Source organism: Dysidea avara, chromosome 14, assembly GCF_963678975.1.
Source record: "Dysidea avara chromosome 14, odDysAvar1.4, whole genome shotgun sequence".
NCBI lineage: Eukaryota > Metazoa > Porifera > Demospongiae > Dictyoceratida > Dysideidae > Dysidea > Dysidea avara.
The window spans coordinates 5,787,026-5,808,163 of NC_089285.1; the positions used below are offsets into that span (position 1 = coordinate 5,787,026).

Here is a 21,138-nt window from a genome sequence, read left to right on the forward strand (position 1 = left end):
CTCTGTGTGTACTACTAAACTAGCTGAAACCTATACATTGATGTTTTTATACACTATAAACCTACTGTAATATTAGTAATTTCACTTCCGGACAGCATCATAGCTTCAATATCTTCTCAGGAACTCACCACCTTTTCTCCACACCCCGGCAACCCATTTGTTGATCTTCGGAAGGCAAACATTATTCTTGGTCTCCTGTCAGCAGGCAACATCTTGTACTCCAATTTATTGGACACATCACGTGCCCTCCTCATGGCCATAAAAACAAGCATACAATGTAAATATATATGAAGTATTCAACATTTTATCAGAGATAATAAACAACCGGGATTGGAAACGGTGACGTCACACCAATAGTAGTATACGGGCGATCCGCGTAGGTGCAATGACACCTTTAAACGTGTTGAAACTACTGGAAGTGAAGGTAGTGGTGTCTTAAGTCTCCTCTCGTGAGTTTTAGTATAGTTGCTTGAGAAGAGGTTAGTCATTTTAGTCCTTTCACGCGTTTTATAATTCGAACAGTTTAGCTTGGAGTCGTTTCCGCCATTAGGCCATAGAAGTATTTTTTGTGGGGGAAGTTTAGGCCTTTGAAGAGGTCTTTTTGCTTTGGATTTTGTTATTTAAAAACATTTTGACCCACACATTTGCATAACCTAAAAATTTTAATTCTCTGCTTTGTGAAAAGGTCAAAAATGCGTTTTTCACTTAAATAAAAGAATCAATGATACCTTGTTTTTGTGGGGGAAGATCTTCTAATGTATAACTGTTCATATAACGTAGTTTGGCTGTAGCATAGTACTTGTCCTATAGTTTTGCATAGGCATTTTACATTTTGTATGCAATGATATATTTTCATGTTTGAGAATTTTAAAAATAAATGTTTTTTATCCATTCAGATATGTACGAACATGGGGGGAAGAAAGTTCAGGCTTGCTGTCCATAGAAAGAATGAGGAAAGGAAGAAGAGACAGAAGAAATGTGATGCCATTATGGTGCAGGAGACAAATGAAGACACTACAGCAAGTGTCAGTGCCTTAACGTGTCCGATTTCCTTGTCGTTGGCAGCATTCACGTCGGCACATGTTCAATCTCTTTCTCAGCTATCAAGGCGTGTCAAGGCTTTAATATCTAAGTATTCCACCTGGAATATAACAGCAGAAGATCCCCTGATTATCAGTAAGCTGGTTATTCAGGGTGAGGAAGCAACAGAAGTTGCTGTTATTGCCACCATAGTAGTATCCAGTGATTTTCATTGGACATTAATGTGGAGGACCCAACAAGTGGACACTACAGTTAACCCCTTATTCAGTGGTGTGCCAGAGAAGATTCAGTTGGTTGATGATATGGAGAAGGTACTAACACTTATTGACTCAGCTGAAGTATGTGTTGGGAACCCCGATGAAAAGTTTTTGGACTTATGGCATTACCGAAGTACTACACTGAATCACATATCTGGTTAGTAGCTATATTAATATTGCAGTATGCTTACTGTTGTTATTTCCTGTAATATGGGTCATCACTTCCTTCTGTAGGCTCATGCCCTGGTTATCTTGACACTTTCAAGAAGTCGTCTCCTACAATACGGAGTAACAACTGCCAACTATTTCTAACTACAGACAAGCGTAGTGGCAATGTCCGTTGTTCTGCCTGCTCCAGCTACAGATCAACTTTGATTGTACAGCATCAACGCTACAAGTCAAGACCTCCTGATGATGAGTCTACACATGCCACTCACATCACTTATGGGTGTGTAGAAAGTATAGAATAACCTGTTACTATTATACTATTTTACTACTGGTAGATGCCAGCCAGTCCCAGTACTAGTCACCAGGCTAGGTGGTCTGGCAAAGGAGTACCGAAACCTTTCAAAGCAGAATGATCGTTTGAAAGAAAGGATTGCAGTGTACTGTGAATCAAATGGAATAGAAGTGGACGATGATATGCACAAAGATTTGAAGGTGAACTATACGCATAGTGCAATGTTTTAAAAAATGGTTTTTAAACTTTAATAGGAGATTGCATCTCAGAGCACAAGTTTTTTAGATGATTTGCCACCAGATTCATTCAAGAAGATTTTTTGGAACCAACAAATTGAAGCTGCCTCAAAGAAGGATGCCCGCAGCATGCGTTGGCATCCTTTGATTATTCGATGGTGCTTACATTTACGGCATAGGTATGCAAAAAAATTCAGAAATTTGAATCTAACGTTGTTTTAAAAGGTCTGGTGGAGCTTATGAAGCTTTACGAAATTCTGGATGCTTGCAGTTGCCATCCCAGAGAACATTGAGGGACTATACCCATTATGTAAAGGCTGCCAGTGGTTTTTCTTCAGATGTGGACAAGATGCTTATGAGTGCTGCTAAAGTTGATAGCTGTCCAGAAAGAGAGAAGTGTGTGATAATGCTACTAGATGAGATGCACTTGAAAGAAGACTTGGTGTTCGACAAGCACACAGGTTGCTTAACAGGATTTTGCGACTTAGGAGACATAAATACACATCTCCTGAAGTTTGAGAGTGAGGTTGAAGGTGGCAAGCCTGCTGACCAAGTGTTAGCGAAGTCCATGATGGTATTTATGATTAGAGGACTGTTTACAAGCCTTCAGTTTCCATACGCTCAGTTTCCATGTACTGATATTTCAGGAGACTTGCTTTATGAGCCATTCTGGGAAGCTGTCCGTAGAGTTGAAAACTGTGGCCTTAAGGTATGCTTGTATACTACTCTGACTTGCTCGGAGTATTGTCTGTGTTTTGATATTTTGTGTTGTGTTGTTTCAGGTACTTGCTGCTACTCTAGATGGAAACACTGCTAACAGGAGACTCATCAAGTTGCACGACCCCACTGAAGAAGTCCTCTACAAGGTCATCAACCCTTATGCTGATGACGGACGGCATCTCTACTTTATTTCGGACCCCCCACACTTGTTAAAGACAATACGCAACTGTTGGCAATCCAAGAATCGCAGTCTCTGGGTATGATTCTGAAGTTGTGTGTAAAATTTGATTGTTGCATAATTTTAGTGCAATGGCAAGAGTATATCTTGGAACCATTTAGTCAAGTTGTACAATGCTGACATAGAACCAGGGAAGGGTACCAGAATTCTCTCTAAGCTCAAGAGAGAACATATATTTCTCACCTCCTTCTCCAAAATGAGAGTAGATCTTGCTGCTCAGGTGGGTAGTTGTGTATACACTATTTATTCACGGGATTAATGATGGTTAGGTGCTAAGCAATACCGTGTTCAATGCCCTAGAGCAATTTGGTGAAGATGAAGTAGCTGAAACGGCACGGTTTGTAGGCATGATGGACAAATTTTTCGACACACTTAATGTCCATGACTATCACCATGGATATCATTCAAGGAAAGTATTTCAGCAGCCTTATGAAAAAAAAGATGAAGAAGATTTTAGATTGAAAGTAATTATGCACGAAACAAAATACCTCTTGTAATAATTATTATTATGATAGTGGCTTGAAGAAGATTTTTTAGGGTATTTGGATCAGTGGGAGGAATCGGTCAAGAAGCGGCAAGGCTTTACGAAGACACAGAAGGGTCTTATGTTAATTAGTCCAGCAACCAGGCTTGGTATGAGAATGACATGTAAGTGTATGTACATATTGCTGAACTACTATATAGTGCAAGTTTATTCTAGGCAAGTCTTTTGTGGAACTTGTTAGATACCTGTTCACTGTTCCTGGTGTGTCATCCTTCCTTAGCCAGAGGATCTGCCAAGATTCACTGGAGCGTTTTTTTGGCTTGCAGCGTCAAAGAGGAGGGGTGAATGATAATCCCAATGCCGACGGTTTCTTAAAGAACACTCAAGCTATCCGGGTAGTTAAATCTGTGGCTCAAGCACCCAAACGTGGTAATTGTCGAGGAAGCAAGCTTGATACCGCTATGGACAAGGAAAATATTAATGAGCCACTTCCAAAACGAAGGAGGAAAAAGAAATAAACATTTTGTAATTATATATACAACTTACATCAGTAGTTAATTTTATAGTACTTTCATCAATTATACATTCAAGGTAAATTTTGTACAACTTTCACCAATAGAACTATTGTATTAATCATTCAATACCATTATGTTAATCAGTTAGACTGTAGTTGTTTTCTCAGTCCTTTAGATTTTTGCATCATCTGTTTCTGGGATTCTTTGTATTTCTCTATCCACCCACTGGCATAGTGAAAACCCCGAATTTTCACCCATTCTGAAACAATCATGTTCAGTAACTCATTGCTTGTCTTTTCTTCCCACTCACTACTTAGTAGGCTCCAAACAAACAGCACATCTGGAGAAGAGATAATTTCTTCTTTAACATTGTCGCCAAAGCTTGGAATACTAGTTTTTGCTATATGTGACCGCAAACAATGTTCCATTTCAATAAAAACTTCAAAAGTATCATTCTTGACTTTGATCAATCCACCCCGGTCAATCTTCTCTAGCCAATCTTTTGAATCATCAACATGAGGTTCACTGCCATCATCATCAATCAGCTGCATCAAACACAATTGCAAGTCGTCCTTTAATGGGTTAGTTGATTTGATCAGCTTCTTCTTTAACGACCTCGGGATGTACCCAGCAGCATAACGTACAGCATTTGTCTCCATGTATGTAAGTTGGAGTCTTGAAGTGCTGCTGCTACCTACCTGCTCATTCAGGGGATGATGTACTTTGATGAGTTCCTTGAACAGGTGATCACCTATCGTTTGGAAAAATATACTGCATTTTCCTGCAATTCCAGCTGCTTGCAAAAATTTCTCCCATTTCTTTATATATCCATCTGATGTTCGCAGCTGATGATATGCACGCCACATCTTTTCTCTATTTATATTTGCCGATTTCACTTTAGGCTGTTCAAGACAAGTGGTTAATGACGAAACTAAGTCCTTTTCAAACTTGTTTACTGCACTGTTGTTTTCCTTGATCCAGGCAGACACTGTTCTGGCTACACTGATGGTGGCTGTAGCACAAGGTGATGGCAACTGGAAAGCGTCATCCTTCAATACTCTATCCACTGCAGCCACCAGCAAACTTTCAGCTACACATAATTAAAGGCAACATTAAATGTGCAAGTATTAATAGCAAAGCCCTGAGAGAGACTACAATACAAGTACAGGGGTCTTATACTTTCAACATTTTGTTTGCAAGCACCCAGAGTCATCAGCAATAGATGCCCTCATAGATAGTATATACTATCTATGATGCCCTATAGGCTCTGATAGTGGAATTGTACATGTGACAGATGGAGCCTATACGAACGCGAGCCACACACACAATAAAGACTAATCATACCTGTCATTTTAGCACAGTAAGACGTGGCAGTTTAGCGAAACACAACTGATAACTCCAGTAAGGATTGGTTCTGAATAGCGACCACCATAACGGGGATCTACTTGTAAAAAGGTGTTAAATTCCAGGCGTTTCCAATCCCGGTTGTTTATTATCTCTGATTTTATGCTAACCTGACATGTGTATAACACGACCACTGAAGTTTATTGCAGCTGAAACAGCCTCATCTAAATTCGCGTTCACTTCAGATTACCAACACCAGGTATCACGTATGTGATTAATCATGTGATACACCAGCATTCATATCGTTGATGATTCATCATTGGTATGACTCATTAAAGCAGGTCTGAGACAGTGTGCATCTATACCTGGAGTGCTCCAAGGCTGAACGTTTGGTATATATATTGTTATTAAATAATCTGCTACTGAAAAAGGGGGTTTCGTCCAAACCCCCACTGGCTACGCCCCTGATATGTGACAAAAGCAAAACCCCTAGGGAAAACCTCTTACCATTTGCGCTTTGACACCCAGACAAACATGTTGATTTGTGAGTTATAAGTATAAAAGAATTGATATATTTACTGTGAAAACATGAATAAAGTGTTTTGATGCACAGCTCGCATGAGGCTGGCTTAACTTTGAAGAAATGATAGTATGGTAGACAACCCTGATGCCAGTACAATGCTCTGGTTTACTCCAGTGTGGCTGCACCACTGATTTTGTCTTCTTCCATTATTTTCTGAGTATATAAAAGGGCTGGGAGATACGTAGTATGTGCGTGTCGGAATATCGAGATAGTATCACTATCAATATTGATATATTGTTTGAAAATTTACTATCGGACAGTAATTAACAAGTAAAATTACACAGAAATAACTGCAAAATACTTTATAAAGTAAAAACTTTTGGAACAAGAATCAGCCTAAAAAGGCTGTTTAATATCTTGTGCAAGAAAATATGCATGGGTACATTCCTTCTTACAAATCTCTTTGAAGGCGATACATAGGTATTGGGTGAATCATCACTATCGTTTTACTATCATCTATTGTGTACTGCAGTGTCTTAATATCGTTCGAGCAGTGAAAAATTCACTATCGCTCAGCCCTAGTATATAATACTTGCATACTGTGCATGCCCTGTAAAAACAGTTCTTTAAGGGTATCAGCTCATGTGTCTGTATGTTATCAAGTTAGCATGAAATTGCAGTGTGCTACAACTGCAGTGTATGGTTGTGCTATATAAACAGAAAATAACTTGAAATGCTGCTATAATCTTATAGTGAAACTAGACATAAAAAATGCAAAATTGGAAATAAAGAGCACCCAGACCCCCCAGAGCAGCATTCATGTCTATTGTATGCTTCGGAATCTGCTCAAAGTCATGTACTCTTTTGCAACATTTGAATCCAGATACCTGATGATCACCTGACACAAATTTTGTCAGAAATTTTATATTGAGTATTGAGTGCCCTTAAGTTAAGCGTAATATATTGAGTAACCAATGCAATGTTATTTGACTGCCAGACCACATCAACTTAGACTATCAAATGTATGGTAAGAAAACAGAGGAGGGCCAACACTTCCATGTGAGCCATAGAGTTTGTATAGAGAAACTATTTCTGTTTAAAACTAGGTGCCAATCGAAAGCTTCCATTCCACTAAATCCAGCGGTGTAATCATCAGCCCCATTCAACCCCAGTAGTTTGATGTCAATATACACAGTTTATCCATAGGAGACTCAATCACGTGATCTAAAACTATCTTGACGAAATGGAGCGACAGCATTCGCCAGGGAGAGGATCATGGCTGAAGCAGACTCTAAATGTCTCCAGTGAGCCTTATAATCATGCATCTTTGGTTTAGACATTTGTAACAGCCCAGGTAGATGTGAAACTACAAGGACAGACTTAGAGACACTACACAGCTGGCAACAACTATATTGTCACATGACTTTTAACATACACACAGTTCTAAATAAAAAGCCTGGTTCTAATTAAGAAGTACCAGTATATAATATGTCCAAGTAAGTATTACTGTACAATAGTATAATATGTTACACATTGCTTAAGTGATTTAAAGTTATGCAATTAACTTTGGTGGTGCTTAGATCGTGTCAGCCCTCCTCTGGTAAGTTAAAATGTAAACGAACCTCCAACAATAATTTAACAACTTTTAATCAAATTGTTCCGTATAAAATGTAGCGTAAGCAATCAATTATTGACTGACGTATATTATTGGCCAACTCAACATCTATTATCATCATAGAATCTGGATTCAAACACGCATTGTTGTCAATCACATTGGACTGTTGGTAAACGACGAACCTACAGGGTTTCATTTCGGTTGGAGGGGGGGGGGACAGAGGACTATATTTTGCCACCCCCTGAGTCATTTCCTAGATGAAGCCCTGGAGGTTTGTTAGAATTAGTTTGTGTATGCTAGTCTGTTATTCTTGGCATGAAAATGGTATTTGTAGCATACTGAACTTTATCTGTGTTGTTTCATATGTTATAGCATACACCACGTTAAAGGTCCACTGAAATGATAAAATCAACTTGTGCTATAGTTAATCCTCACTAATAGTAATACAAGTTGATGCATGTGATTCAGTCTATTTCCACTTAGATCAATAGATATGACAGATTTTAGGTCTTTGTGGTTGATGACGCAAGATGCGTCATAAAGCATCATACCGGGAAAGCTCAATACGCATCACCACTATAAAAATCATAACTAAAACGATGTTTGCAGTATAGTCGATCCGTATAGCTTCTGATAACACTTTAATCATGCCAAGACGCTGTGTAGCAGCCGATTGCCACACTGAATGTGGACGGCGATACAGTTTACACGAGTTTCCTAGTGATGGTACGCTAAGAGCAAAATGGACACGGGCTATACAACAGCAGCGAAGGAACTGGGGAGGGCCAACGCCCCATTCTTTGCTTTGTGCAAAGCATTTTACACCCGAGTGCTTTGAAACTGACGGCTCACGCTATCGAGATGCCATAGGTATCCCTGCTAAGAAGCGCTTGAAGCGAGGTGCCATCCCGACCATATTCCCCAGATCTATTCATGGTGGCAGCAGCCAACCATCTGCACCACCCAAGAGACCAGCTTCCGAACGAAGAAGACGAAAATCAGTAAGTAGCAGTAAAATTAATACAACATATTGAAAATCAACAAAATTTATAGCTATTGAAAAATCAAACAGTAAACTTTTATACAGATAGCTGATGAGGTCCTACAAACTAGTTTAACAGAAGATCTGCAGAGTACACCGCTGTTAGAATATGCCAATACCGAACAGCTGGAGTCTGCTACATCTGAACAGTTGGAGTCTGCAACTTTTTCACAGTGGGATACTGAGTCTGATCAGCTAGAAGTTGAGTTAGAGTCTGCTACTACTGAACAGCCACCTGCACAAATGGAAATACAGACACATACACAGAATAAAGGTCAGTCCTGGTATTAGTTATGTGACTAAATTGAAAATAGGTTCTCTGGTAATAGAGTCAGTCGGAATACAGTGTAATCTTCTAGCAGTACCTCCACTGAAAAAGTTTTCCTGCACCACTGATTCCTGCACCACTGAACTGTTGCTTTCTAGTGAGCCTGAGGAAACTGAGCCAGACGAAACTGATCTTGAGAGTTCTTTCTACATTTCTCAGGATGAAGCCTCAACAGAGTAAGTAATATTTTGTCTACACTTATAAACATTTCATCAGCACCTATTAATTTACACAGTGATGACATTCAGCAGCCATGTTCTTCAATTCAGTCAGGTTCAACACTGGATGAACTAAAATACATAGTGTTTAGATCATCTCTGTTAGAGTTGTTCACTCATTGTCCATCATGCCATAGCTTATGCCCTGGAATAACAACAAAGCCACAGGGAACATTTGTCACAGTAAAGCAGGCATGTTCTCACTGTGGGTATCAGAGATCTTGGTCAAGCCAACCTCACATTAAGGACACACCTGCTGGAAACATCATGCTGTCTGCAGCTATTCTATACAGTGGAGGAACTGCTGGAAAATTTTTTAGAGCACTGTCCCACATGAATGTTGCCTGCATCACTGATCGAACATACTATACTCATCAAAAGAAATATTTACAGCCAGCAGTGATATCAATTTGGAATGCAAAGCAATCTGAATTATTGAATAAATGCAGAGCTACTGGTTCTCCCCTCACAATTGGTGGTGATGGTCGTGCTGATAGCCCTGGTCACTCTGCTAAGTTTGGGTCATATGGGATCATTGACTTGTCTATCAATAAAGTTATACATATAGAATTAGTTCAAGTAAGTCATAATACATAATTAATACATAATTCTTTCCAAACACAATATCTTTTGTGTTCTTGCCTACTATAGAGCAACCTTGTCAAATCCAGTAATCATATGGAAAAAGAAGGGCTATGTCAGGCACTCAAATTTCTAAGTGATAATTCACTGGATGTTAGTATGCTGATAACTGACAGGCATAAGCAAATACACAAATTTATGAGGCAGAGTTACCCTGATATAGAACACAGATATGATGTCTGGCATGTTGCTAAAGGTAAATGAACACTTTCAGTGTGCTTGCATATGACTTATCTTGTGACTATTCAGGGCTGAAGAAAAAATTGCAGAAAGCTGCCAAATACAAGGACTGCGCTGTGGTTGGGGAGTGGACCAAGAGCATCACCAACCACATGTATTGGTGTGCAGCATCTTCTCCAAATGGTGATGGTGATGAAATGGTGAAGAGATGGAAATCTTTAATTGACCATCTCTGTAATGACCACAGCAGTTGCTATGGCAACCACACTGACCTGGAAGACAGGCATAGAAAATGGCTAATACCAGGTATATTCATGCAATGTTTCAAATATTTGATTAATAATATACATACACACTTAGGTAGTAAGGCATGCGAGAAGGTCAGTGACATCATCAGCAATAACAGGTTGATGGAAGATGTTCGGAAGCTATCACCCCATCACCAGACCAGTAGCTTGGAAAGCTACCATAGTGTGGTAAATCATTTTGCACCAAAGCTACTGGCCTTTTCTTATGTGGGAATATACTGCAGGTAGAATCATTTAAATAAAGTATCACTATATTTAAATTTACTATTTAATGTAGATTGTTGATTGCTGTAATGCACTTCAATGAGAACTTTGCGAGGGAACAAGCCATAACCAAGTCTGGCAAAGAGAGGATAAAATTTTATTATCCAAAAGCCAAACAAGGAGAATGCACACCTAAAATTGTGCCAGTGCCACCAACCTATAGTAAGCCATGTGAAGGTATAAATCATGGATTGAAATTTGCCTTTGTAGGGTATGCAGCACAATTAATGGCGAAGACAATATATTTTGTCATACATCCTGACGAGAGGCCGCCTTTACCAGAAGAACCACCACATTTGGCCAGCCAATATGAACACCCTGACAAAGACTTGATACCTCGCTTTTCACGTTATAAAAAATAACTATTTATAATAATTTAATCGTTGATACACAGATAACATGTTATATTATTATATGATACATACTTAATCTAAGGTGTAGGTGGTGGGTAATGATGCCCAGTATATTCTTCTGAAGGAAACTCGTGCCTGATCCTGGACACAATGCATGATGGTAGCACTACACGCCTGTACCTGCCCAAATAGTGCCACCCCCACCACGTCATCTGCCTATAGGCAAGGTATCGGAATCTCCTGGAGGGAAAGATTGCTATAAAATACAGTAGCAAACTTATTAGCAGCAACCTGTTTTCATCATCAGGAACATCACTACTGCCATGGTGGTAACGATGACTATGCAGTGAGACCAGTAGTACTGTCCGGCATAAGCACACTGTAGCAAAATCAGTGTGCTGTGTAACACATACAGGATGGGTTGCAGGACCAGAATCTTCCAAAATGGAAAGAGTCTGCTCTAGTTCTTTACAACAGATAGATTCTCTGTCCGTGGACATTACTTCACAATGGCCACACGTACACCTACACGTATACACACAAAACTTCCCACTCCTTATCAACCTACCAGTCAGTATTCCCCACGCGGCTAACTTCAGAATCTTCGGTTTCGGTGGGTAGACTAAAACTCTCGCTAGTAGAAGGCCCTGCAGGCTCCTCATCAGAATTGTATATCGGCTCGAAGCGATATGGCAATACTTCGGACGGTAGAGACAAGTGCAACTCTTCGCTCGCCTCTACTGATGAATATGTGGAGGAAGATTCGTCTGAATCATTACTGCTGAACGATGAATTGCGCGAGCTGCCACTTTCTACCATTGTAACACGAGTAATAAAACTCTTGCGGTTCCCGATCTTACGTCACAGATTCAATTATTCGTGACGTGATCGAACTTTGCGGGTTAATATCTCGGTATATCATTACAATGAAATCATTAAAAAGGTGTTTTTGTGCACTGCACGTTATAAACAACACATCCATACAATAAAATAGGAGGTAAAATTTCCATTTCAGTGGACCTTTAAGGGACAAACTGCAGTTATTTACTGTAAAAGACTCTAGTCATTGGCGGTACTGGCACAATCACCCTTCCAGATGGAATAATGTTGTTTAGAGTAATAAACGTCTGTTACAAGGAAGCCATAACTGAAAGGAATCGAAATTCGTGTCCTGGCTATTGTGTGAGGTAGTGCTAGATTAGTGGCTGTACAGTGACAGCCGTTATGAATAATTTCTGCAGACAAAGAAGACGGAAAACCTGCTGTAGTAAATTGGAAGTGATGAACAATAGAGCTACCTAGAAGGAAATAGTTCACAAAGCAAGGTGAAGCATAGCACAGTCTTATAAGGCTACCTAAACAGGAGAATTGACTACATAAGCAATTGTAAGCTGGAAGAGTGTTTGTAATTCAAATTACACAACTTTCAAGCACCAATGACTCACGTACACTTGGATTTTAGTAGTTTGAAGGTTTGTGACATGTTGTCAAGGGTTGAAGATGTGTTACACTGCTCAGGAGCAAGCCATAGCATAGTGGATCCATTCACAGTGGATAGATGTTGGTTGTTATTTGTGGATAAAGAGCATACATCATTGGTTCGGCAGGAAACAAAGTAGCTACAGCTCTTCTCAGTAGCACCAGGATTACTGTGCTGACCTTTTGTAGTATCTCTAATGGGTCCTGTTTAATTTATTTTAAAGTTTAAAATATCAAGTGTTTGCTTTATTAGAAATTGATTCGAGTGTATTTTGAATATCACACATACTTTCTTGAAATTTTGGTGGAATTACAATTAGTAGTGGTAGACTGTTTTGTACTATTGACAAGATTTAATTTCGAATTGTGTGGGAATGCCAAGCAAAATAACTCAATAATTGATGTACCAAAGTTATCAAGTGGACAGTGTTAAAACGAAGTCGACTGACAATATATGACTGATGCCTTATGCCACTGCCTTTAACCGGATGCTGCTGAGGAGTGCCACTGCATTGGAAGATGGTACGTTATACTACTATGGTTATTTTAAATTGTTTATTGTTGGGTATAAAAGTTTGTGTATATCTTGCTCCAAATGAAATCCCCGTAGGTTGGCATACTGCAAGGCCAACAATTGATTGTTTACCCTGATCACCAATGCTTTGTGATGGGAATTATATAGGGTAACATGTGTGGACTTACCAGCATATGTCTGTGTCTTCTTTTCAACATCCCAGTTAATGTGAAACCCAAGGCCTTGTAGTCTTGTGCATTAATTTGTTGTTTTTCTAGTGGTACCCTATGCACAATGCACTTGTTATTTACTTTTTATTATATCATGAACCATAATAGCAGGTCCATAATAAGGATTGCGTATGTTGTTAACCAGATGTGCACCCACAGCTGGCCGAAGGCCAGCTGGGGGCACGCACCTGGTTTACTGAAATTGTTTTTGGAAAAGTGTGTGTGTGTGTGTGTGTGTGTGTGTGTGCGCGCGTGCATGCGTGTACCTATCTTTTGTCAGTACACACCCAAGTGAGCAAACCAGTAAATGGTAAAATCAGTCTGTACACAAGAAATAAAGGCTAAACAAAGCCTGTATTAAACTTCCGCATAGGTAAACTTTGGCTTGAAGATGGTTTCTTTTCTGAGTTTAAAGACTGAGTGTAGCGACTTTTTACAGACTTTGGTGGTGGCCTTCCCAGAGGACTTATCAGGCATTTGACAACTGAAAAACATTGTACTGTAGTACGCCTTGTAGGCTCCCAAGAAATGTGTATCTCGTCGACCGTCTTGAACATGGATGTGACCATACTTGCACGAACGAAAATAAAGAGCATCCCCAAGGCTTTGCAGAATTAGTGGATAATAATACTGTAGACACACTATAACAGTTGAAAAGATACTTCTGTGGGTAATGTTATTTAAAGAGGTTTGTTAAAAATATGCATCCTTAGCAGCACATAGCAACGTGTTTCGGGAATTACAAAAAATACAGTAATTAATATTCATAACTCCATAGTATATATATTATCTATGATAAATGTATTTATGCATTGGTGATTGAATCCAGGTATAGCTGCACAGTGGCGCCTGGCTTTTTAGTAGTACAACATCAACTTGTTTGCAAAAATCCTAATGGAACGCATACAGTACCTAAAAACCACCTTGGAAAGCATCCTCCAACTCAAAACAACCCTCTGGTGGTCCTTGCACTGATTTACATTCATAATGAACTAGTTTACTGTATGCTGTTACACTGTCAGAGTACACTAGTGATGGTACAATATATTGTATGTCGTGATATATCATCTCGTGATAATCATATCGTAACAAAAGCTATATCATGATCAGAGTTGGGGTCATTGTGTGTGTGTGTGATGTTAAAATTAGTTGTATGTACTATTAGAGTGATTTTACATACGTAAATATAATGTATGGATATGTATTATTACAATGTTACATGTTTTGTGTTGGTAGCAAACAAAACGTAGATCAACAGACTGGACCACAAGACAAAGGACTTCGACGTGATTCAGATTCTGATCTTAGTCCAGAGAGAAGTGGACACAAGTCACAACTTATGAAGTGAAGTCTTGCTAATACAGAGTGTGCGTAATGTATGTGTACATAATATGTATTTACTATGACTTCTCTATACACATTATTGCCTTATCGCCACCTTAAATACTGTATGCTCTTAATATGCTAGCAAGAATTACTGCTCTAGTAAGTACTGCAATTTTTATTACCACAGGAAGTATCAGAATACACTCACAACTATAAAGACTAAAGCATTTTGGTAAGTACTGCCATCACTACATATGTGTATCCATACACTTGCAATCCTCAACATGAGCTACGCACACACCAGCTTAAAAGTAGTTTATCCAGTTTGACATATATGCATAAATATGCGTATGCACTATACTGATTACAGATACTTGAAATGATTATTAGTTATAGTCTATGTTATAAAACTTCAATATTAAAATACTATTCATTATGCATCCAAAAGCGTTGGTCAATAATGTATACACTTCCATCCTTCTTCTTTAAATGTAACATTCCATGGCAAAAGAAGTCAGCAAAGACATGCCACAGTGTCTGACCCATCAGCTCGAGTTCAATAGCTTTGATGTGTTCATTGTACTATAGAATATTTAGTGCCTCTACATTAAAAATCTTCTCATCTCCATATACATATATATCTCTAATACAACAATAGAAAAATGGGTCTAGTTCACCAATTCGTATGGTGCCTTTGGCTCTAATTACGGCTCCATTTGCATATTTAATTCCATAAATTTTCACATGGTTGACCCTACAGAGCAATGTATGTAATGTGAAGTAATACTGTTGCAGTACAGTGCCTTATCCTAAATGACATCACAAGATTGGAGACTCTATATTGCTGTACAGTACAAACCAGCAATAAGGTTGTGTGTGTGTGTGTGTGTGTGTGTGTGTGTGTGTGTGTGTGTGTGTGTGTGTGTGTGTGTGTGTGTGTGTGTGTGTGTGTGTGTGTGTGTGTGTGTGTGTGTGTGTGTGTCGTGTTGTGTGTGGCCTGTCTATACCTGTATGTTCAATTGGGAACGAAAACCTGGCTAGTTTGCATTTTTCTCACATTTCATTTTATGATTCCTTTGTTGTTGAGAGGGAAAAACCAATGGGCTGTTAAAGTTTCAACCTTATCTGGTGAATGCTTTTGGAATTATATTATTATAACAGTAGACAGTGAGAAGAATTTATTTGTACAGTGGCTATATGGAAAATAAAATGCAGGCACTCGTTTAATCTTTGATAAGTTACCAGTGCAACAAGCTACGGAGATGGAACTTGTGCTATTGTGTTCGTCATGAACTTGGGTATTCATTAAGGTGTGGTTTTCAGCCTCTATCCATCCATGCTTTCAGATAAGAAGGCTGTGCAAGCTTAGAAACAACGATGATAAAGTTAACAGCCAAGGGTTGATAATTGCAGAGAAGGAACTGCTGTTTGAAGTAGACATCAATGGCTTCTCGGTTGTGGATGGGTTAATCGCCCTGCTAGCAGCGTATTATATATTTTATGTAAAATATCCCAAATCCACTCCTGCTGCTGGGTTTCTCCTATTTTTACAGATTATATTGGAATCACCTGAGAGGTCTAAGAAAACCTCAACGTATGCTTCATTAATTAACTCAATTGTTGAATGATAATATACAGCTTACCAAATTGGAACATTTAGCAAGACATTATCAGTATAATATATAGCATTTGATCATGTAACTGTTTAAATAATATATTCTGCAAAATGCTCTGCCATCATATTATATACAGTATATATTATATGGGTGAATGTATGCATGCATACGTATGTACACCGTATGTTTCACAGGTATAATTGTAGTGCATTTTAGTCCGGTGTCTGCCACCAGGCTATCCTTATCTATAGGGTTATAAATAATAACATGTTGTTATGGCTGTTTGTGAATGCAGTTCTGATGCCATAATATATGCAACGTTGTATACAAATGATTGTAGTTTAATGCAAGTATCCAATTTTTGTCATGAATTTAGTGGATGAGATTGTTGACAGTTGATGCTCTTCAAAATATATCAAAGTGACTCGCAATGTTTATATGGTCTACATGTTTTTCTGTCAACAGTTTGTGCCACACTCAGACAGTGCAAAAATCAAGTGAGTACACTGTAAATGCAGCAATACTTTAACCACTCTGTGTTTGTAGGGACCTAAACAGCCAGATCATTACTTATGGTTAAGGCAGCATCACACGGCATTGCCATTAACATAGACACCAGGTGTGATGAATATTCAAACTGTAACCTATCTTTACAATATTGTTTTTCAGATATTGAGCAGTGACGATTTCCTCATATATCATACTGTATGAATGTACCACTCTATCAAAATGCACACTCAGGCAGGCTCAACTAGTGCTCTAGCATCAAGTGAGTGCTCATTACAACTGCAATTAAATGTCACTGTGTAAGTGCTGTACCCTGTGTACAGTGTTTGTAAGGAATAAACAAGCCAGACTACCACTCAAGACAATGTCGCAAAACTTGTCGTTAACAAAGATGCCAGGTGTGATCAAATTCATACTATAAGATCTGTGTTTATATTTCAATATTTTTCTCAGGATTTGAGCTGTGACAACTGTTCTCATTATTCTTCGTTAGGTTTGGCATCATATCCTGTATCAATTCTTCTACACTTGGAGCCTTGCGCAAATCATTTTTGGGCAGCTATAATGGAGTGTTGTGTCTATCACTGAACTTTTAACAGGTGAGGAGTCAAAATTTAATTGTATGTAGTAGCTACACTCTGTACCACTATCTTTTTGTAGTTTTGAGGTGATCAACATACCTGCAACAATACTAACATAGCTACAGTAGGAGAAAGATGGAACTTGGTTACTTACAAAACTCTGTTTATGCTGTGTGTGCTTTTTATCTTACTTTTGTGTAACACTAAATTTGCTATAATAGCACACTAGCGTAAATAACACATGTGCTAAAACAGCACACTTGGCCAAACAGCACGCGTGCTAAAACAGCACACTTATCAAAACAGCACATGTGCACTGTGCTAAAACTGGAGACATTACTTTAGCACACCTAAATGTGCTATTTTAACACACCTGTTTTTACTGTGCATAGGCCGGCTTGCACATGTAAGAACTACCATGATGGCAGAGTTGTGTAGTAATTGGGTAAGACAGATTGTCCTAGGACTGTGTCTCAGATGGTCTGCATCACTTTATTTTATTCACGAATATCATTGGTAAGTTGAGTTTTGGATAACCATTGCTATCATATTCCGTGCAGCACAATAGTAAGGAGTGTATAAGTGCTATAGATCATAATAAGTAGTGAGATCCTTAGAAGAAAGTTTTCGCTTATTCCACAACAGGCTGAAGGAAGGTCCCCTGAAGGCCTTAGCTAGCAACACTCAATAAATCCAACCTTGGCATGTATAAAAACAATAAAAATAGGTCAGTCCGGTAGTCCAGTCCAGAAATTAGTTACACCCTTATCTCAGTTTACATCAGTGTATTATTTAAAGGCAAAATCTAAACTTCAGTCCAAACAAACAGCAGAATCCCATTATGACAAGGTATTCGAATGCTAGAGTGTTTAGATCCTCACTCTGTGCAAAGAGGACCAGGGGAGGGTGTCATATTGAGCCACATATGTAGAGGATGTAGGCGGTGGTGTCTGGGTGCATGAACAGTCCAGATGGACCAATTGCGACAATAAAAATGATCCTACCATTAAATGGTCCAGGTTAAAATTTCATGAGGTATTGCTAAGTATGGTCACTAAGTGTATCCACGTATAACCTTTCAAGTTTAAAACATGATATTCACATAATTATATATCTTACACAGTCTGCTGTTTCTCCACAGGAAAATCAGCTATTCTCCAGAAGTTTAGCTAGTAGCTAGTTGTATCGGCTCCTCTTCCGCTTCATGCATGATGTTAACTAAACTAGTTATAGTGATCAGTGTAATTAACTGTAGCAAGAGAGTACAAGATGGTGGATTATGGACCATGCCTCGGACCACACTGACGGAGATCCATTGGACCAACCGTTGAAGAGAGGTGAATAGTGATAATGACAATTCACTACTAGAGGATGTGTATCAATATGTTACCAATAACCAGTACAGGGATGGCATTACTATCAATCAAAAGTGTGTTATAAGAAATTTACATTTCTGATGGTGAAATGATAATAAGGAAATAATAAGGTGCGGAAAGTTTGAGATCGAAAAGAGCAACTTAGAATTGTTCAAACATGCCACATAGAAGAACTATCAGGACATGTTGGCTACAGGAAGACCTTAGCACGGATCATAGAAAGATTTTTATGGAAAGGTGTGGTTAGAGATACAAAAAAAATAGTTCAGTGATGTGATATTTGTCAACATGTAAACAAAAAGCTAAAAACATAGCTCCAACATTGCACCCAGTCCCAGTGAAGTCTCCCTGGTGCCACATGGGAGTAGATTTCATTGGGCCAATTGCTTAGCAGGAAATTGCCACATCCTAACAATCATGGACTATTTTATAAAGTGGGCAGAAGCTGTTACATGCAATACTTGACAATTCTGGAGGATGCAATTTTATTTAGGGTGGGACTGGAGGTAGGTAGACTTTTCCAGGGATGACGGTGTATAAGCACACTAGCATGCAAAACATGCAAACCTGGGGGGGGGGGGGGGGGGGGGGGGCGTAGGAAGCATGCCTCTCATCCCACCAGAAAATTTTGAAAATTGAAATTGAACCTGAGAGTGATTCTAGTACTTACCATTAATATTATTTATTTGACTGTTGTGTTAGGGTGACTACTCACTCTACTAGGGTATACTGATCTCAATGTTTTTATAGTAGAATCTAGTGGAATTGCAGGTAGCTATATTTGGTGTAATATATACAACCAGCACAATTATTGCTATATTATTGCTAATGCCACAGATATTTTTGAGGGGCTAAACTTTTTGATAGGGGATACAGCCCTCCTTCTCCGCTGCCCCTGGCTACAAGTGTAAGCACAACAAAAAATTGAAACCGACAAGTCACAGCTACTATGTAGCTGTAGCTATTAACTGTTATTAAGTGAAGGTTCTGATATGTACCATGATTATAAATATAACTGTGTAGCAAATGCAGATCTTTTTTTGTTTAGCCCAGACCATTTTTTCTTTAGCACAAGTTGTCCCCTTGGACCAGTTATGCAAGCACAAGTGGTCTGGCATATAAGGTCAAGGGGATGTCACGTACGTATGCACTGTAGGTAGATCTGCAACCACGGTCAAAGTCTTGACCAGCCGAAATTTTACTTTGACCTGTGACTAAGAGCCTTTTTCGACCTTTGACCGGTGACTTAGCGATGATATTTCAGCACTTTTCGATTGTGGGTTGGAAACTTTTACCCTTGACTGTTGAATTGGCACGATTTTGGTGGCTTTGACCTTTGACTTAGACCACGGTTGCAGATCTACCTACAGTGAGTGCCTGTGTGTCACCCCCTTGAAGGTCCTTACATACCCGGACTGTTAGTGCGTTGACAGGCATAAAGGAGCGACAACTGGGATCTCATAATAGGGGATAAGAACTTGATAGTACACCTGTAACACCACAGATAATGTATGTCACATGGATTGGAAACGCCTGTATTATTTACATAGTGATGTCATGGGCTATCACTGTTCTTGTAACCAGCAAATTAGTGTTTGTTGTTTACAGCTGGGTTAGTTGCCACCCACACTTATTGGAGGCTGGACTGGGTAGGTAGTAAACAACAGCGTAAGAAAATTCAGGCTCAAAGGTGAAATATGGTGTTTCAAAACGGTTGTGCAAATTTCCTGAAGAAACAGAAAGTGTAGCATTGTTTTTTGCTGCTGTTTACACCACTTGTAGCAGGTAGAGTGTAGTAGGCTAGTTAGATGTTCACTGCTTTGCTGTAAATTTCCACTGCTTCAATAAAATGTCAGAAAACAGGCACTACTTTGTGCTATTGTTTAGCTCAAGCTGAGCAGTACTGTAGCATAAAATTTATTTCAATGTATCACACATTTCTTTGATTGCATAAATGCGGTGACGAGAAGTTGGCTAATAGCACTGCTGCTGAATTATTAGCTGGTGCGTACCTGCCATTGTCACCTGTTGCAAACAATATTTCTCCCAGTGCCCACAGACACGCTGTGTTCTTGTTCAGTACACAACGCAACACAATAAACAAAGTAAAAGGAATGTCCATGCCTTCAAACTGGCCTTCAAACAAGCGAGAGAAAGCAAAACAGTCACTCAACAAATTTCCCAATGTATTGGCGCACCGTATTAACTAGGATAGGAAAATAATTTAACGGACGTTTCCAATCCATTAGGAACGCATACATTATCTATGGTAACACTAAATCCCTCTAGGCATTGACCGCTTTTGCTATCCTCAATACCGGCTAATTCTTTCATTAATATAGCGTACGTACACTTGAACCTCAATTCACCTGATGAATCCGAGGACGAATCATACTCGTCTTTTTCAGATTGCTCTTGTGTCTCCTTGTCCATCTTCGGCAAACCGACACCGAGGTCTGGCTGATACTCGATCACAGTCTCAGCTAGTAGTAGTAAGCGAAGTAACTTCTAAAATAAAATCGACAACATTCTTTCAAGTGACACTTATAAACTGTTTACTTTTCCACTTAGTAACTGGGTAGGGCTCAAGGTAGGGCTGATGGAGGTTTACATTCGTGTCCAGACCCCGTGTTATCGTACAGCGGTTCTAAGAGAAAAGGTCAACAAACAAGCAAAATCACGTGCATGAGATTTTGTCCAATCAAATCAATTCACATTTGAAGTTCAAATTATATTAGCGC

The 21,138-nt window shown here is 39.1% G+C and overlaps 3 protein-coding genes across 10 annotated transcripts; 2 read left to right on the forward strand and 1 right to left on the reverse strand.

The window, feature by feature from the left end:
- Positions 1-313: 313 nt before the first annotated feature.
- Positions 314-4,082, forward strand: LOC136244438 (uncharacterized). Of its 3 annotated transcripts, none has more exons than XM_066036019.1 (11): positions 314-479; positions 897-1,455; positions 1,533-1,746; positions 1,802-1,958; positions 2,013-2,173; positions 2,220-2,703; positions 2,777-2,971; positions 3,020-3,172; positions 3,222-3,416; positions 3,468-3,600; positions 3,653-4,082. In XM_066036019.1, exons 2-11 carry the CDS (start codon positions 909-911, stop codon positions 3,952-3,954), a joined length of 2,541 nt encoding a protein of 846 aa, XP_065892091.1. In that variant the 5' UTR covers positions 314-479; positions 897-908; the 3' UTR covers positions 3,955-4,082. The 3 variants fall into 3 exon arrangements, with proteins under 3 accessions (XP_065892091.1, XP_065892089.1, XP_065892090.1); XM_066036018.1 differs by having other exon boundaries at positions 326-424; XM_066036017.1 differs by having other exon boundaries at positions 314-1,455.
- LOC136244448 (uncharacterized) lies at positions 3,703-21,081 on the reverse strand. Of its 6 annotated transcripts, XR_010695247.1 has the most exons (4): positions 20,957-21,081; positions 20,767-20,905; positions 9,226-10,115; positions 8,436-9,166 (listed from the first exon to the last, which is right to left on the reverse strand). XR_010695247.1 is itself a non-coding variant. In XM_066036033.1 (3 exons), exons 2-3 carry the CDS (start codon positions 20,828-20,830, stop codon positions 4,092-4,094), a joined length of 1,014 nt encoding a protein of 337 aa, XP_065892105.1. In that variant the 5' UTR covers positions 20,831-20,905; positions 20,957-21,081; the 3' UTR covers positions 3,703-4,091. The 6 variants fall into 6 exon arrangements, 2 of the variants coding, with proteins under 2 accessions (XP_065892105.1, XP_065892106.1); XM_066036033.1 differs by lacking the exons at positions 8,436-9,166; positions 9,226-10,115 and adding an exon at positions 3,703-5,041; XR_010695246.1 differs by having other exon boundaries at positions 8,436-10,115.
- LOC136244442 (THAP domain-containing protein 10-like) lies at positions 7,823-10,841 on the forward strand. The gene is made up of 8 exons (XM_066036025.1): positions 7,823-8,434; positions 8,521-8,749; positions 8,805-8,979; positions 9,039-9,859; positions 9,913-10,149; positions 10,204-10,375; positions 10,429-10,577; positions 10,626-10,841. Exons 1-4 carry the CDS (start codon positions 8,081-8,083, stop codon positions 9,616-9,618), a joined length of 1,338 nt encoding a protein of 445 aa, XP_065892097.1. The 5' UTR covers positions 7,823-8,080; the 3' UTR covers positions 9,619-9,859; positions 9,913-10,149; positions 10,204-10,375; positions 10,429-10,577; positions 10,626-10,841.
- Positions 21,082-21,138: the final 57 nt, after the last annotated feature.

What these genes read in the sequence shown, in the direction of transcription:
- LOC136244438 (XM_066036017.1), top strand. Translation starts at nt 855, where the DNA reads ATGTTTGAGAATTTTAAAAATAAATGTTTTTTATCCATTCAGATATGT. An exon ending in TACACTGAATCACATATCTG is followed by an intron (nt 1,456 to 1,532) that starts GTTAGTAGCTAT and finishes TTCCTTCTGTAG; the next exon opens with GCTCATGCCCTGGTTATCTT. An exon ending in GCTTGGTATGAGAATGACAT is followed by an intron (nt 3,601 to 3,652) that starts GTAAGTGTATGT and finishes AGTTTATTCTAG; the next exon opens with GCAAGTCTTTTGTGGAACTT.
- LOC136244442 (XM_066036025.1), top strand. Translation starts at nt 8,081, where the DNA reads ATGCCAAGACGCTGTGTAGCAGCCGATTGCCACACTGAATGTGGACGG. An exon ending in AACGAAGAAGACGAAAATCA is followed by an intron (nt 8,435 to 8,520) that starts GTAAGTAGCAGT and finishes ACTTTTATACAG; the next exon opens with ATAGCTGATGAGGTCCTACA. An exon ending in CAGGATGAAGCCTCAACAGA is followed by an intron (nt 8,980 to 9,038) that starts GTAAGTAATATT and finishes TAATTTACACAG; the next exon opens with TGATGACATTCAGCAGCCAT.
- LOC136244448 (XM_066036033.1), bottom strand. Translation starts at nt 20,830, where the DNA reads ATGGACAAGGAGACACAAGAGCAATCTGAAAAAGACGAGTATGATTCG. An exon ending in TTCGTCCTCGGATTCATCAG is followed by an intron (nt 5,042 to 20,766) that starts GTGAATTGAGGT and finishes AATTATGTGTAG; the next exon opens with CTGAAAGTTTGCTGGTGGCT.